The sequence below is a fragment of the Thalia democratica genome, chromosome 4, assembly GCF_965202585.1.
Source record: "Thalia democratica chromosome 4, ktThaDemo2.hap1.1, whole genome shotgun sequence".
Lineage (NCBI taxonomy): Eukaryota > Metazoa > Chordata > Thaliacea > Salpida > Salpidae > Thalia > Thalia democratica.
The window spans coordinates 56,776,791-56,793,785 of record NC_139168.1 but is presented as its reverse complement, the minus strand read 5'-3'; the positions used below and the strand labels follow the sequence as shown (position 1 = coordinate 56,793,785).

Here is a 16,995-nt window from a genome sequence, read left to right as displayed (position 1 = left end):
TTGACTAAGTAAAAAGTCAAAATTAATCATTTAGTTTTAATCATTTAATCACATTTAAGTTGTTCACATTTTGTTGTAAATGCATACAGCAAAAAATCAATTTAATGAAACTTGAATCATTCTAAATTCAATTAAATATTACTATAAAAATTTTACTGTTTAATGAAATATAAATTAAAAGTTTCTATAAAACATGATGTACCTTTTAAAATAATTTTTAAACAGAGTGGCCACTGGTTTTTGAGAAATTTCTTCTAGATTTTCTGAATTTATTCTAGGTTTTTGAAAGTACACATTTTTGGGTCAATTTTTGTTTAAAGTTAAGGCCATAGGGGGGGGGGGGGGGGGGGGGGTAAACCATGTTTTTTACAAGTTGATCTTATTTTATAGAGTTTTTTCTAAGCTTCAAGATGCTTTTTATCATTTTAAAAATTCGAATTATTTTTTGAGATATGACCAGTCAAAGTCTGGCCGCATAATAGGTTCCCTATAGGAAGGGAAAACTAAAACAGCGGAAAAAGACTATTTCATTTAAAATCTATCTCCTCCTACATTTTTCAAGCAATCTTCTTCAAACTTTCACAGTTTAATCTTTACACAATAACAAAAAAAAACGTTACTTTGAAATTAAAAAAAATTTTTGTAAAAATATATTTTTTTGAAAAAAAACACTTTTTTTTTTAATTTTTGTGATAAAAATTTTATTTTATTAAATTATTTAAATTCTAAAGTAACATTTTTTCCTTTTATTATAAGGAACGTTTCCTGAAAATTTGAAGAAGATTGCTTGAAAAATGAAGGAGATAGATTTTTAGTGAATTTTTAAATTTCAGTGAAAATTGACCCCAAAAAATTTGCCAGCCATACGTTTATATTGGAAAATTTTTACAAAAAATTAAATATTTCAAAAGTTAAATAATATTTTTGAATTCTATAACAACTGCCTTGTAGTTTATACTTAAAGCTTTTTTATAAAAGCCAAAGTTAATTTTTGTAAAAAAAAATGTTGGACCCCCCCCCCCCCCCCTATGGCCTTTAGGGCATAGGGGGGGAGGGTCAAACACTTTTTTTGAAATTTCATCTTATTTTAAATTGTTTTTACTAAACTACAAGATGCTTTCTACAAATTTTTAAAATTTAAATTAATTTTTGAGATATAGCCCGTCAAAGTCGACGGCAAAAATAGGTTCCTCATGGGAGGTGCAAACTAAAACGGCAAAAATAGACTAGTTCACTAAAAATCTATCTTCTCCTACGTTTTTTGAGATAACTACCTCAAACTTTCAGGAAATGTTCCTTGATAAATTTAGAAAACTCTGTCAGAAAGAAGTTTGTTTTTTGTAACAAAGTTTTTATTTTTTATATTTTTAAATATAAATATTTTCTAAATATTGCAAGGAACATTTCCTAAAAATTTGAGGTAGTTATCTCAAAAAACGTAGGATGAGATAGATTTTTAGTGATTTCTAGTTATTTGCTGTTTTAGTTTGCGCCTCCCGTAGAGAACTTATTGTTGTCTCCGACTTTGACCAGCTATATCTCAATAATTATTTTTAATTTTTTAAATCTGTAAAAAGCATCTTGTAGCTTAGTAAAAACTATATAAAATAAGATTAAATTTAAAAAATTCCAGGATTTTCCAGGATTTCAGGTTTAGTGCCACCCTGTTTAAAACTTAAAGCAATTATTCACTGATTTTTAGAATATATTGATGCAGCAACTTAGAATTAACAATCAAAATTTACTGCAAAAAATTAACTAACCCTCTTTGCTAACTAAAATTTCTTGATATCGGTAAATAGTTTCCTTTAACATCTGCCAAAACAAAACTTATGAGTTAAACTAAATACTAAGTTTAATATTGAATTCTAATTCACTATACTTAAATAACTTATTACAGTTTTTATTTGCACAATCATTATCATTTTTTTAAGTATTAGAATTATTGTAAGCATTTACACACAAAATATTTTCATTTATTTATTGAAATTTACATGGTTGTAAAAATATATTTTGTATATTTCTTTTAGGATTTTAAAACAAGTTTTTTGGTCCATTTTTGTTTAAAACTTTACGTAAGTTAAAAAAAACTGCCTTGTATAATATAAAAAAATTGAAAAGAGACTGTAAAGCTACAGTATCTGGAATGTTTTCAAATGATTTATTTTAACAATAAATTTATTTTTTACCTTTATAACATAATTAAATTCTTTATTTAATTTTTGTATTATTGTTTTACTTAGGTTTTGTTTCAAAAGAGTTATTTTTATTCATCTATAATACTACTTCTTAAAGATAAAAAGTTTGTAAGATACAGTTTCTTATAGATATAGATTTTTGTAATAACTTAAAGATTTGCTTGGAAAAAGATTTATTTTTATTACACCAATAGCAGTAATTATTTATTAATAATTACTTACATCAAACAGTTCCTTACTAAGATAGTTTTAAATTTGAAGTTTATGTCAGTAAAATGTTTGTTTTTATATTCATTTGGATTTACTTTTACATACAAAATATCATTATAATGTAAAAAAAATTCTAGCTTTTAAAAATTTGGTTTAATTCACAGTTTTGAATTATTACGCCACAATAAATATTTTCACTTTTATTTAATTAGTGGCATGAATGTGTTTTATTTCTGTTAGTTCACTGAAGAAGGACTGTTGTCCGAAATCGATTAGAACTTAAGTATGCAGTAAACTTGTAGATTTTTTAAACCATCGTTTGATTTTTTGTAACTATTGATGCAAGAAACATTTCCTGAAAATTTGAGGTACTTATTTCAAAAAACACAAGTGTTAACATTCGTGGAAAACATTATTTTATAGGGCTATATTTTAGAGTTTTAAAAACTCAATTTATGCATATCCTTTTCCAGACATTTTTCAATAGTTTTTACAACTTATTACGTTATAAGTTTTTTTATATTATTTTACAACTAAATTTAGTCTTATTAAATAAATCTTTGTCTAACAACTGCATGGTTGCCACTGATTAAGCTGAGAAAAATTTCCTGACTTTTTCTGACTTTTTACTAAAATTTTCCTGACTTTTCTAAATCAGTTTTACTTATATAAATTGTTCACTTAGCTTAATAAAATACTACCCAAACTATTTAACATAAAACAGGGTTCGTGCGCGAAATTTTTTTCATTTAGCCTGACTGGGACCAATTTAGCCTGACATTTTTTCAAAGTAAGGAAAATCCCTTTTAGAAGTCATTTTAGATATTGAGGGGTCTTAATTAGTACTATTGTAGTCTCCGACTTCAACTAGCTTTATCTCAAAAACATATTGTTTTTATATTATTAAGTTTTTTTATATTATTTTACAACTAAATTTAGTCTTATTAAATAAATCTTTGTCTAACAACTGCATGGTTGCCACTGATTAAGCTGAGAAAAATTTCCTGACTTTTTCTGACTTTTTACTAAAATTTTCCTGACTTTTCTAAATCAGTTTTACTTATATAAATTGTTCACTTAGCTTAATAAAATACTACCCAAACTATTTAACATAAAACAGGGTTCGTGCGCGAAATTTTTTTCATTTAGCCTGACTGGGACCAATTTAGCCTGACATTTTTTCAAAGTAAGGAAAATCCCTTTTAGAAGTCATTTTAGATATTGAGGGGTCTTAATTAGTACTATTGTAGTCTCCGACTTCAACTAGCTTTATCTCAAAAACATATTGAGCTTTAAAAGTCTGCAAAAAGCAACTCATAGCTTAGTTACAACTCAATATAATAAGACTAAATTGTAAAAAAGGTGATTGACCCCCCCCCCCCCTATGCCCTTAACATAACAAATTCAGTGATAAGTTTAAAAATAAGTGTTATATCTAACACTAGTGTAAAAATTTAATATATATTACTAAACACATTGCTCAATTTAGTTAAGCACTAAGTAAAAACATTATAACCAGAAGATTTAAATTAAAACGACGTGCACTGTCGTGTTTTATTAAAATTTAAAATGAAACGCTTACACGAATATTGAAATTCAAACAAACAGCTAAGTTGGTGAAATATACTGTAATGTTTAAACTGTATTTTTTTTATGAATTTTCATAATTATGACGTATATAATCTACTCAAAACAAAATAATGAAGATTAATAAAAATTTTTAGAGATTCAACAAAAGGTTTTAAGCATTTATTTTTACAAATACTGACTGATTTTTTCTTTAATAAGTAAATCAGTATTTAGAAATAAATTCACATCTTAATTTGATCTTAAAAAGATTTCTTAATTCTTTTTAATCAATAATTTTGTAGCATTTGAACTGAGAAAAACTGAGATTCTCAAATTTTAAATAAAAAACTGATTTAGCCTGACGTTTTTCAACTTTTTTCAAAAAAACTGATTTAGCCTGACTTAGCCTGATTTAGCCTGACGCGCACGAACCCTGATAAAATCCTTAAATTAGAAATCAATTAAAAATTAATATACTTAAGTATCTGTAAAAAAAGACAAAAAAGTAAACTACATGTCTGTTGTATAAAATATTTCCTCTTATCATTTAGTATAACATTTGTAACAAATAAATGTACCTTATTTACTTTAAAAACTTAAGTTACTCTACAAAAAATAGAAATAATAAGTAAACTTAATCTTGGCATATACCTTTCTTATAACTTAATTTATAAATTTAAACAACTTTGAGAAAATTATAAAGAGGTAAAGTATACACATTAACTTGTTACATAAAATACTAAACTAACTGCTTAGTTATAAAGAACTCAATTATTTAAACAAAAAACACTTTGATTCTAAAACTATGCTAGATAAACTTTTGTGTATATATCACAGTTTCACTATGGAAGTGTCCTTGCTACAGATCATCAATACTAAAAAGCTTACAAAATCTGCTTGTTCAAGTAGGGTACTTGTTCAATATGTTAATAGAAAATTTTTGCAGTTTTATAAAAGATATTTTACTAATTTATACCAGGTGAAGGCATTGGAAATAAAATTAAACATTTTTAAAATTTCTAGGAAAAATTTTGGAACTTTTTTCTGACTTTTAATTAACTTTTACCATTTGAAGGATTTGGAAAACAAAGAATTTTGTAAATTTAAACTGACAAAATCTGAATTTTTTTAAATTTTATCAAATTTCCTGTTTTTTCCTGACTTTTTTTCAAAACCCTCCATTTTTTCCTGACTTAAGTCTTTTTTTTTTAATTTTTCTTGACTTTTCCTGATTTCCTGACCAAGTGGCAACCCTGCAACTGTAAAAACTTCATTTAAATATAAGTTAGTCTGTGTTAAATGAAAACTAGATTGAAAATATGTCCTCATTAATTAATTTGTTGGCAACTTTGTTTATGTCAGTAACAGCCAATTAAGTAATTCGAACAGCACATATGACATTTAAATAAAGAATTTTAAATTACTAATAACTTCATAATACATTTTATGGGAACGGGTCTAAATTGCGCGAAGACAAAAGTGCACGAGGTTACTAAATTGCACGCGGGGACTAAATTGCACGCGGGCACAAAATTGCACAAGGGGACAAAATTGCACGAAGACTATTTTGCACGGAAGGTCAAATTTGCACGAGTTACAATTTTGCACGGAAGGTCAATTTTGCACGACAGACAGTTTTGCACGGAGGGTCAATTTTGCACAAAAAATATCAACTTAAAATAACTAAATAAAAAATATAATAAAACCTTTATGTTTTATAAAAAAAAATAATAAGCATGTGCTAGTGTAGTTCATTCTAATTTAACCAGGTTTAAATTAATTTTATTTAATTTTTTTTCAATATGTAAAACCTTTTTTTTATTTAAACTAAATTAATGTGTTTAAAAACTATTATAAATTAAAATTTTATTTTAATAAAAATAAAACTAGAATTTTATCATACTTAAAATAATCCTTATTTAAAAATAGACATGTATTGATGTAAACATAAATTATATTATAATTATACTAAATTTAAATATGAAATAAAACAAGATTAAAAAAAATATAATAAATAAAGTTTTACATGGGTAGGTGTTAAAATTGCGCGAGTGTACAAAATTGCACAAGGGGACAAAATTGCACGAAGATACTTTTGTACAGAAAAAACGAGCATACGAAATAGTGAAACAATAAATTGAATTTAGAAAAGAGAAAATCCGTCTTTTGAAATTTTTATTATGCATTGTACAAAAAGTTCTGTTACGGCTTTGTAATTCCATAAATTATACTTAAAATTGTACTTTTTTGTTTTATATAAAAGTTTTAAACCTAATTTATATATCAGTATTTTATATTTTTCTAAACTTTATCTTAGTTGCATCAGTATTTGCACGCGTTTTAGTCTAATTAGCTCTTAAGTTTCTCCTGCTCTGTATTTTCTCTTTATCTAACCAAGACTTGCGAAAAAGCACTGTCAGAAGCAATTTTATTTTTACATTTTTAGAAGAAAAAGGAAATATAAGCTTTAGACTTAAATGAAACAAATAAAATAATACAACAGCTACAATTAGTTAATTTCTATTTTTAACAAAAAAAAAAGTTTAAACAAAACTCTTTTTTTGGTAATTGTATTTTAATAACGGTTAGAATCTAATTTTATAATCTAGTTTTTATTTTTATTTATATAATTTTTTTTGATAGATTTTTGTTTATTATTTAAATTGTTCATTTTGACTTTTATATTTATTATTATTTCATTTAAATTTATTTAGTTACTTATTTCATTTAATTTGACTTTTTATATTAATCTTATTAACTTTTATTTTGGACTTTTATTTAATGTATTTATTATTTAATTTTAAATTTTTGTAAATCTTAAATGTTTTTTGATTTTTTAAAACTTATTTATTATAAAGTTAGTTAATTTTTTATATTCTAACTTTTTTTATTATTTAAAAGAATCTAATTAACTTTTAATTTTTTTTTACTGAAAAATATTTTTTTTTACTTAAAAGTACTATATATATTTTTTTATTCACTTAAATTTTTCACTATTTTATTTTTTACTTAATATTTTTTTCTTAATTTTTCGTTATTTAGTTATTAAATTTTATAATTCAGATTTTTTTATTTTTTTGAATAATATGTAATTTTGTTTCGTATTTTTTATTATTAAGTTATAAAATTTTTAACTCTGTTTTTTTTTTTTAATTTTTTTAATTTTTCGTTATTTAGTTATTAAATTTAATAACTCAGATTTTTTTATTTTTTTGAACAATATATAATTTTGTTTTGTATTTTTTTTATTAAGTTATAACTTTTTTAATTCTGATTTTTATTTTTCGTTATTTAGTTATTAAATATTATAATTCAGATTTATTTTTTTTGAATATTATATAGTTTTGTTTTGTATTTTTTATTATTAAGTTTTAAATTTTTTAATTCTTATTTTTTTATTTTTTAAATATTATTAAAAAATTTTGTGCAAAATAGTCTTCTTGTGCAATTTTGTCCCCTCGTGCAAAAATGTCTACGCGCAATTTTGACCCGTCCCTGGGAAGGAAACAAAACCCGTGCAAAATTGACCCTCCGTGCTAAATTGTCACTTGTGCAAAAATGACCCTTCGTGCAAAAGTGTCTGCGTGCAAAATTGTCTGCTCGTGCAAAAATATACCCTCGTGCAAAAGTGTCTTCGTGCAAAAGTGATCCTTTGTGCAATTTTGTCTGCGTGCAATTTTATCTTCGTGCAATTTTATGCTCTCGTGCAAATTAGTCATCGTGCAAAAGTATCTTCGTGCAATTTTGTGTTTTCGTGCAATTTTGTCCCCTCGTGCAATTTTGTACGCTCGCGCAATTTAGACACCTACCCACATTTTATAGGTGTACTATCAAAATTGCAAAGAAACCATTACAGGGTTGCCACTATTTAAGTCAAAAAAACAAAGTTCTTCAACAAAATTGTTAATAAAATGACAAAATATTGCAATTTAAAAAATCTTAAAATTATCCTGAGGTTTTAATAAAGAATAAAAAATTGTCCTCAGTCAAAAAAGTATCATCATAAAGTAATATCTGAGTCATCCTTGGATTTTCTAGAATTTCAAATTATCTTGAGTACCTCAAGTGTGTGGCATCACTGTTTCTATTCATATTTTTTTGAATCATTTTTAAACAATCCTAGTTTATTTCTAAAACTGCTCAAACTAGCGTTGACTTTTACAAGATTTAAGGATTCTTGCTGTGAAAAAGTTTGTTCAGAATATTAAATTTGCCATAGAGGTCAAACAAGTATGCATTATCTTTTTTATTTATTCAAGGTCATTTGCTAATTCATAGCTCTTTGTTAAAAATTAATGAGTGTACTAAAAATTGTAAAAAAATCTCTCTAAGCAGTTTCCTTTTGATAGCTATAAAACTTCAGTTTGCCAAATTAAGTTGTCAAAATCCTGATCATCAAAGTTACAAAGCTCTTTTCATAAACAAATTAATAAACCACGTTTTTTTACTTTGTTCAAAGCTTTTATTACCCAATTTAATGAAGTATATAGACAATACACAAATACTTTTTAGCAAATAAATGATACCTTTGTATAATACAATGAATTATGAACAACTTTTAATAAATCTTTTTGAAACATGTGTTCAACTCATTACGCTTACCTACCATGGAGAAAGCACAATATGTTGACAATTTCTACCTATGACATTTTCTGAAGGTTTTTGATTAGATCAGGGAATCTAATTTACGTAAGCCCCCCTTTTTCAGAAAAACAAAAAACCACAGAATATCAAGTGAAAGTTTCAAAACTCCTCTTAAGTATGTTTAAGACTTTAATTCAAGCACTCTGTGAAGACCACTGCTCTGGAACTTCTTAAGCTATATTATTATAAAAACTGGAAGGAACTGAAATAAGTAAAGTAAGTTTATTGATCTACTGGATCCATAACACTAGGTCCTGATGTATCCTGATACTTTTAAATTAGGATCTGGCTGAATTCAGATCTACAAACACATCATTTGACCGGATACAGATAATGGATTTGTTAAATTACCAATGGTAACCCTTATAAAACATATTGATAAAAGGGTGTTTTAACTATTTTAAAACAGAGTTGCCAACATTTTTTTGAATTTTTTTTCCAGGTTTTCAGAACTTCTTCCAGGTTTTTTAAAGAACAAGTTTTTTGGTTCATTTTTAGTACATTTATAATTTAAGGTAAAAATTGTCTTAAATAGTATTCAGGATTGCCAAGAAATGTTTTTGGCTAATTTTTTCCAGGTTTTTAAAAGAACACATTTTCAGGTCTATTTTTATTTTAAAGTTAAGTTGAAGGTGAAAAACTGTGAAAATAGTATAAAAATATTGAAAAAATACTGTAAAGCTACTTTAAATGTGTTTTTTTAATAAAAATAATTTTTGATAATGACAAAACTTTTTTATCTATATGATAGATTTTTTGAGTCAAATAGAAATTTTACTACTAAACATGTTAAAATTATTAACAATTCCCGATTTTTTTTTTAATTTCTCAAATTCCAGGTTTTTTGGCAACCCTGTAGTATTACAACATTGAAAAGATAGGTAAAGCTACTTTAAATGTGTTTTTCTATAAATAAACTTTTAAAAGATACAAAAAAAAGTAGTAAATGGTATGTTTTTTGGGGTGCACGACTATTTAAATTTGGGCAATTCAATTTCCCACAATTCAAATTCTTCAAAAAAAAATTGAAACAGCCACATAAAATAAGTAATGTATATTTGTCAAATATAAAAAAATACATATGTAGGTCAAATTATTATCTACAAGCTATTTTTTCTTTTTGCAAAACATTAAGTATTATTTGAGATATGACTTAAATATAGTAAAAAACATAGTTATTTTTAATAATTTTAAAATATGTTGAAAAGTATTTTAGACCTAAAAAAATAATGATAAAGTGGTTTGTAGGTATTAACAAGATCTACATATATTTTTTTCAAATTTATATTACTTATTGAGATATAGTCTTTTAAATATTTTTTAAGAATTTGAATTGTCGGAATTTGAGTTGTCCAAATTTGAAATGTCATGTAAACAATTTTTTGTACCTACGTAGTTAAAATTTCACAATTTTACATGAAAATGTTTATTAACGTTTTTAGTGAGTTTTGTTTGAAATTTCAGGTTTTTCTAGGTTTTGTTTTTGACTTAATTGTCAAATTCCAGGTTTTTGGCAAGCGTGAAAAAGTAAAACATTTCAAAACTTTAAATTGTTATTATAATAAAAACTGACAAACCTCATACTCTAAATATTGACTTCTCCATTCAGGTGTTTGAATGGTTTGTAAATTTGCACCAAATTTCATATTAACATTTATTGACTGTTAAAAAAACCAAATAAAAACTAGTCTTAGTTTAATAACTGTAGAGTGAAAAATTGAATGAATTAGATGATTTGAAAACATAATTTAATATAATAAATATCATACAATAATATAATAAATATCATACAATTGTATCTAAAAACCTTTAAATTGTTGAACATAAATTCAATGAATTTTTTGAACGAATTGAATTACTAAATAAATTAATAAAAATCCTAATTATGTAATTTTTTTAAAATTATGTCTAGTTGATAATCAGTTGTGTACTATTATAAAATGAAGTACACCTCTTGCGCACTTGTTTGCAAACGCACTCTTCACAAAGTTATGCATTTTAGAATTCTCAAATATTACAAAAAGATTATTTGAATAATTTTTAATACTGTAAATTTATTGACTTATCAACCATTCATAAAACATACTTTTTAAATTTAACATTTTTAAATATAGAATTAGATACATTTTTAAATAAATTGAGAATTCTAGATATTATTTTGTGCCTTCCATAAGGAGCCTATTGAACTATATGGCTTTTCTCTTTATATTTTAAGTGTCTTAGCCCCCTTTATACCTTTAAATCAAACAAGGTACAACGTTCAATTCCTTGCAATATTTATGGCAAAAAGTTTCATTTCAGCTCAATAAATCTCTTGTTTTTAGGTAACTAGTTCCTTGCCTATTAAAGATAAAACTTTTTATGCATCTTTCTCTAATGTCATGCAACAGAAGTTTAATATTACGTGGGCAAGTAACCAAGTAGAAAAAAAAAATTGTTTAGACATAAACAATTTTTATAAAAAAACTTTTCATATTTAAGTACAACTTGAATTAAAACTATTTTTATGTACAAAAATAAAGTGAGAAAGTCTCAAAACTGGATTTAATTAAGGCCATAGGGAGGTAAACCATGTTTTTTTTACAAGTTGATCTTATTTTATAGAGTATTTTATAAGCTTCAAGATGCTATTTATTGTTATAAAAATTTAAAATTATTTTTTGAGATATGACCAGTCAAAGTCGGGTCGCATAATAGGTTCTCTATGGGAACGGAAAACTAAAACAGCAAAAAAAAACTATTTCATTTAAAATCTATCTCCCCCTACATTTTTCGAGCAATCTTCTTCAAACTTTTACAGTCTAATCTTTATACAATAACAAAAAAACGTTACTTTGAAATTTAAAAATTTTTTTGTAAAAATGTAGTTTTTTGAAAAAAACACTTTTTTTTAAATTTTTTTGATAAATTTTTATTTTTTAAATTACTAAGATTCTAAAGTAACGTTTTTTCTTTTTAATGTAAGGAACGTTTCCTGAAAATTTGAAGGAGATTGCTTGAAAAATGAAGGAGGAGATAGATTTTTAGTGAATTTTAAAATTTTTGAGAAAATTGACCCCAAAAAATTTGCGGTCCAGTCGTTTATATAGGAAAATTTTTACAAAAAATTAAATATTTCAAAAGTTAAATGATATTTTTGAATTCTATAAAAAGTGGCTTGTAGTTTGTACTTGAAGCTTTCATATAAACGCCAAAGTTAATTTTTGTAAAAAAAAATGTTGGACCCCTATGGCCTTAAATGCACTATAAGAAAACAGCTAATATAGTAGGTATACTTGCTACTTCTTGTTTAGTTCATTTTTGCTGTAAACACAATGTGCATAGATTTGATAGAGGTGACTGTAGTATTAAATGATTTTATTTAATTATCATCAAAGCATTGTAATTTTTGTGCTATAGATAATAAATAGCTGCTTATGTGTCACTACAGTATTTAGGAGAGATGAAAATTTCATCAACCTATGAGGCAAAAAAGAGACTTTACTATAACTTGCTGTCTTATTTTTTGTTAATGATTTTTAAAGATATTCTTCTGGCTTTTTAGTTCAAAGATTAAAAAATAAAAGTATGCCTTCTCAAATCCTTGGGCTTACAAGTCACTAATGTAAAAATCATGTATATTAACAAAAATTCTGGTAACCCAAAAAACATTATAAAACGAATTCCATGTATAATAAATCAAGGTTTAAAAATATATAATATAACACACTAAATATTTGGTTATGCTTAACTTTAGGTGAGCAGGCTTAGATCAGTAACATGATTTTTACATCAGTGACTTACTTATTATTTTTATTTAATTTTTACTATAACTGTTACGCCTAACCCTGGTCGGTAGCTTTTTTTTTTAATTATCAATCTTTATTTATCATAAGTTACTAACCAAAGTGTGCTCACCTAAAGATAAGCATAACCAAATATTCTAATGACAAAATTACAAATAAATAATTTAAAATTCTGATTTAATGATAAACTTAAGTTTGAAATATTGGAGTAAAATACAAACAAAAACAATAGAAATTAAAAAAAACTAAATATAATTGGTATAATCTCTTACTTAGCAGTTCACTTAAAACAAATATAGAAGAGGATTAAAAAATTTAGTAGGAAAATAATTTATTAAAAACAATCCAATATTAGATAAATACTATTTGCAACTAAAAAGTAAAATAGTTTAATTCATTTTTGATTTGAAGCTTTTCGTCTTCCATAAAACTTAATCAAAAATGTTTTAAATAAAAAATTTTTTTTTATTTTACAAAAAAATCTACAAATTTATATGTATTCGTTATATTGCTTAAAGTACATACTTTCAAATTTTCTTCTTCAGTAGGCAATTAGAACCTAATTAGATAATATGATTTTGAGTTTTCTCAAGCTACACTTATTTCCAACATAATTTTTAACATTTCACAGGAACTTTCTGGTTTTTGTACCAATTTTCTTCTAGAATCAAAATTACAAATAACATTTTAAAAAATTATACCAGGGCTAAAGTTAAACTTATTTTTGTTTGTTATTAATAAAGTCTTTTTAACTGCTACTTTTAGTATTAATTAAATTATTATTAAATAAACTTTTGTGTTATAAATCATCTTCAATTTTACTAGTAAAATTGTTTTTTCTTTATATTTTTTAATGTATGGCTATTAAATCACTTTAGTACAAGAAAATCATTTTCAACATCAATAAAACAAAAAATAAATATTTTGTAAATAAAAAAACGTTACGTTAAAATTTGTAATACATCACAATGTATTTATAATTCCTTATTTTTAGCTAAAGAAAAAGTAAATCAGAGGTTATAGTTAAAATAAAACTCAAGTTGCACAAAAATGACACATTAAAAAAATATACTTATGTTATTTTGTAATCTAAAATACTTTATTTTACTAAACCATTTACATAACTCAGTTACAATATTTTTTTGTTTTTTACGATTTATGTAAATGGTTTAATAAAATGAAGTGTTTTAGATTACAAAATAACATAAGTACATTTTTTTAGTGTGTCATTTTTGTGCATCTTGAATTTTATTTTTACTATAACCTCTGGTTTACTTTTTCTTTAACTAAAAAAAAGAAGTATAAATTCATTGTGTTATATTACAAATTTTCGGTGCTTAAAGCATATTTAAAGTATACTATTCGTAGCAAGTATTGACTTAAAAATAACTCAAGTGAGTTAAATACTGCTTTAATGCTACTAATTTATTTTTAATAATTTAAATAGTACAATTAGCTTCTAACTATAATACATAATAACAGCAAATGAATTTTATAATAAATTATAGTAACTTGATTTTAAATATAAAAAGATAAGGATATTATTCCAAAATTGGTTAAAAGAAGAGAAAGTCTAGTATAAGTTTTATTATTTGTAAGTAAAAATTTAAAACAAATAAACATATTATTCTTTCAAAATTGGTTCGAAGCCTACACAAACAAATTAAAATACCTTTAAAGTCTAAAAACAAGAAAACATTATTGTTATTTAAAAAAAATTTTAACGGAAGCACTTCTAATATAAGTTTAATGCTTTTATAAATAAAATGAGAGATAAACAATTCTTTCTAAACTAATTAAAAGGAGCAGCAATATACTTTTAAACATGAACACTAAGATAATTATACCACTCTTTTAAAACTAATACAAAGTTGCTGCATGTGTTGTAAAAGTTCTAAATTTATTTTTTATATAGTTTATGAATTTAAAAAAATAAATTTAAACCTAAAATTTGACTAAAGTATATTAGCTATTAAAAACTGGCTTAACGTGGCAACAAAAACAAGTTGGAAGACTTTTCAACTTAATTTTTTTTATTTGTTATAAAAATGTTTTAATACCTGAAAGCAACATTTAAACAAATATGATTGCAATAACTATTCCATTGCTTGAAATAAAATTTTGTGACGTTTAATAAACTTGAAAATAATGCATTTTTATATAATTAAAATTTTTTGATTATATAAAAAAAACTATAGGTTTATTACGACCGTTTCTTATATGCGATATATTACTTCATTAACTCATCAGTAAAGCTAAAGTTTATTAACAATGTTTAAGATAAATTTAGAATTTGAAAACTTTAAAAGTATTATTACGTAGTAATAATAAAAGTTTTTGTACAGCAATTAAGTTTGAAAAAATAACTTATTAACACACATAAACAATGTTAGTTAATCTGTTAAAATTTATTATTATTATATCATTCTTGTGAACTTGTTTCGCTTGGATCTTTATTAGCAAACGAATAGCTTAAATTTTTTATGGTTACAATAAATGATATAAATAATAAATTGTTTATGTATATATGTAGTCCTTTAGACAATCATCTTGTACATGAATATGAATATATCATGACAAGCATAAAGTTAATTTTAAAGGCAAATTTATTATTTTTTTAAAAAACATAAAACTTTAATGTCAATTATTTTCCTTATCTTAAAAGCTATCTAAATTTTTTATTTTTTTTAGGGAACGCACCTTTGTCTTTAATTTGAAAAAAAATATTTGGTTTGGCGTTGGAATTATTTCATGGGGTCCCTCCAAAAATAAAGGTTTTTTTTATTTTTATTTTTAAATATATTAATATAACCAAGAATAAATATTTTTTTTTAATTTTTTTTTAATTTTCCCTTAGTTTGCATGTTATTTAAACTCCTAAATGTTTATTTTATAAATAATATTAATATCTTTTACGATTTAGCCCCAAAGCAAAATGATGTGTAATATACATCATTTTGCTTTGGAGCCAAATCGTAAAATATATTAATATTTTTATAAAATAAATATTTAGGAGTTTAAATAACATGCAAATTAAGGGAAAAAAATTAAAAATAAAATAAAAAAATATTTATTTTTGGTTGTATTACCATAGAAATAAAAAAAAAAACCTTTATTTTTGGAGGGACCCCATAAAATAAAATTATTTTAAATTTTAATTTTTTTAGTTTAATTAAATTTGTTGTAATTCACATTCTTATTAATTTTTTTTTTCCTTTTATCATTTTTTTTATCTAGGAAATGGCCAAGGCAAATGATAGTGTAATATACATCATTTTGCTTTAGGGCCAAATCGTAAAATATATTAATATTATTTATAAAATAAACATTTAGGAGTTTAAATAACATGCAAACTAAGGGAAAAAAATTAAAAAAGAAAAAAAGGAACCTTTATTTTTTAAGGGACCCCATGAAATAATTCAAACCCCAAACCAATTTTTTTTTTAATTAAATACAAAGGTGCGTTCTCTAAAATAAAAATAAAAAATTTTAGATAGCTTTTAAGATAAGGAAAATAATTGACATTAAAGTTTTATGTTTTTTGAAAAATTAATAAATTTGCCTATAAAATTAACTTTATGCTCGTTTTTAACAATTTAAACATTTAAGAACTTTTGTAAAAAAATATTTAGTAAAAAATAAATTTTTTACTGTTAAGTAGAAGCTTAACATTTTACAACAGATATTTTATTGCAAAATACACTTTTTTTAAACTTTAACAACTTAAATAACTTAAGTGACTAAAATCTTAGATGAATATAAGAAAAAAATTAAAATTAACGGTGACAAAACAACTTGTAAAATATAATTAAAGTTATAAAAAATTGTTGCTCAAAATATCAAGTTTTTTTGTAGTGATAGGGCCATGACTTTGCAGCTTCAGTCATTAGTAGATGTAAATTATTTTTAGGTGCTTTGCCATAAACAAGTATATGTAACTGTGTCGGCCTACTTTCTTTCCAACACCTCTTTCAGGTCCTCACTATATCTCTCTACAGTTTGTGTTCGTCGATCAAGAAGTTGTTCAAATCAACAAAGCTGAGATTGTGGTTCATTTAGTGATGTTTGTAGTTTATTGAACTACCATTAGCATCCCCTTTTTTTTTATACATCATGGCAGGCTTTACAGCAATCAAAAATTATTATGGAGAATATTTTGTAACAAACAATAAAAATCATCAAAACATCTTTGTCACGTTTGCCACTGAATCCAAGCCCACAAGCAAATTTCTCTGCCAGTTGCTCTCCATGCCCGGGACAACCATTACTGCTTACTTCAAAAAGCTCTACCGCAACAACTTTTATTGCTGACGATAGATGGGTTTCGTCTATTTCTAAGATAACACCTGTACCACAAATCTTGAAATTTTCAATGACATATTTGCAGAACTGTTTTTGTTTGTTAACTAATTAATATTTTTATCTTTTTTTCTATATCTTTTTGTTTTACATTTAAACATATTTTTTAAACAGTTGTTTTATTTACACTGATTGTAAGAATAATAAAATTAATAAACACCATACATTTACAAAAAGTTAATTTTTGGTTTGACACAAAAACTTGTTCTAAAAATTATAATTTTTAAACT

The 16,995-nt window shown here is 24.2% G+C and overlaps 1 protein-coding gene across 1 annotated transcript in view; it reads right to left on the bottom strand.

Moving 5' to 3' along the window:
* The window catches only part of LOC145834021 (solute carrier family 53 member 1-like), a 29,496-nt gene extending 19,218 nt beyond the window's left edge, over positions 1 to 10,278 (bottom strand). Inside the window, exons 1-2 of the mRNA XM_082941329.1 lie at positions 10,199 to 10,278; positions 1,764 to 1,815 (exon numbers count right to left, since the gene is read on the bottom strand). Coding sequence (XP_082797455.1) covers positions 1,764 to 1,815; positions 10,199 to 10,267 — 121 coding nt within the window. The 5' untranslated portion in view covers positions 10,268 to 10,278. The remainder of the gene's footprint in view (positions 1 to 1,763; positions 1,816 to 10,198) is intronic.
* Between the last annotated feature and the right edge of the window lie 6,717 nt (positions 10,279 to 16,995).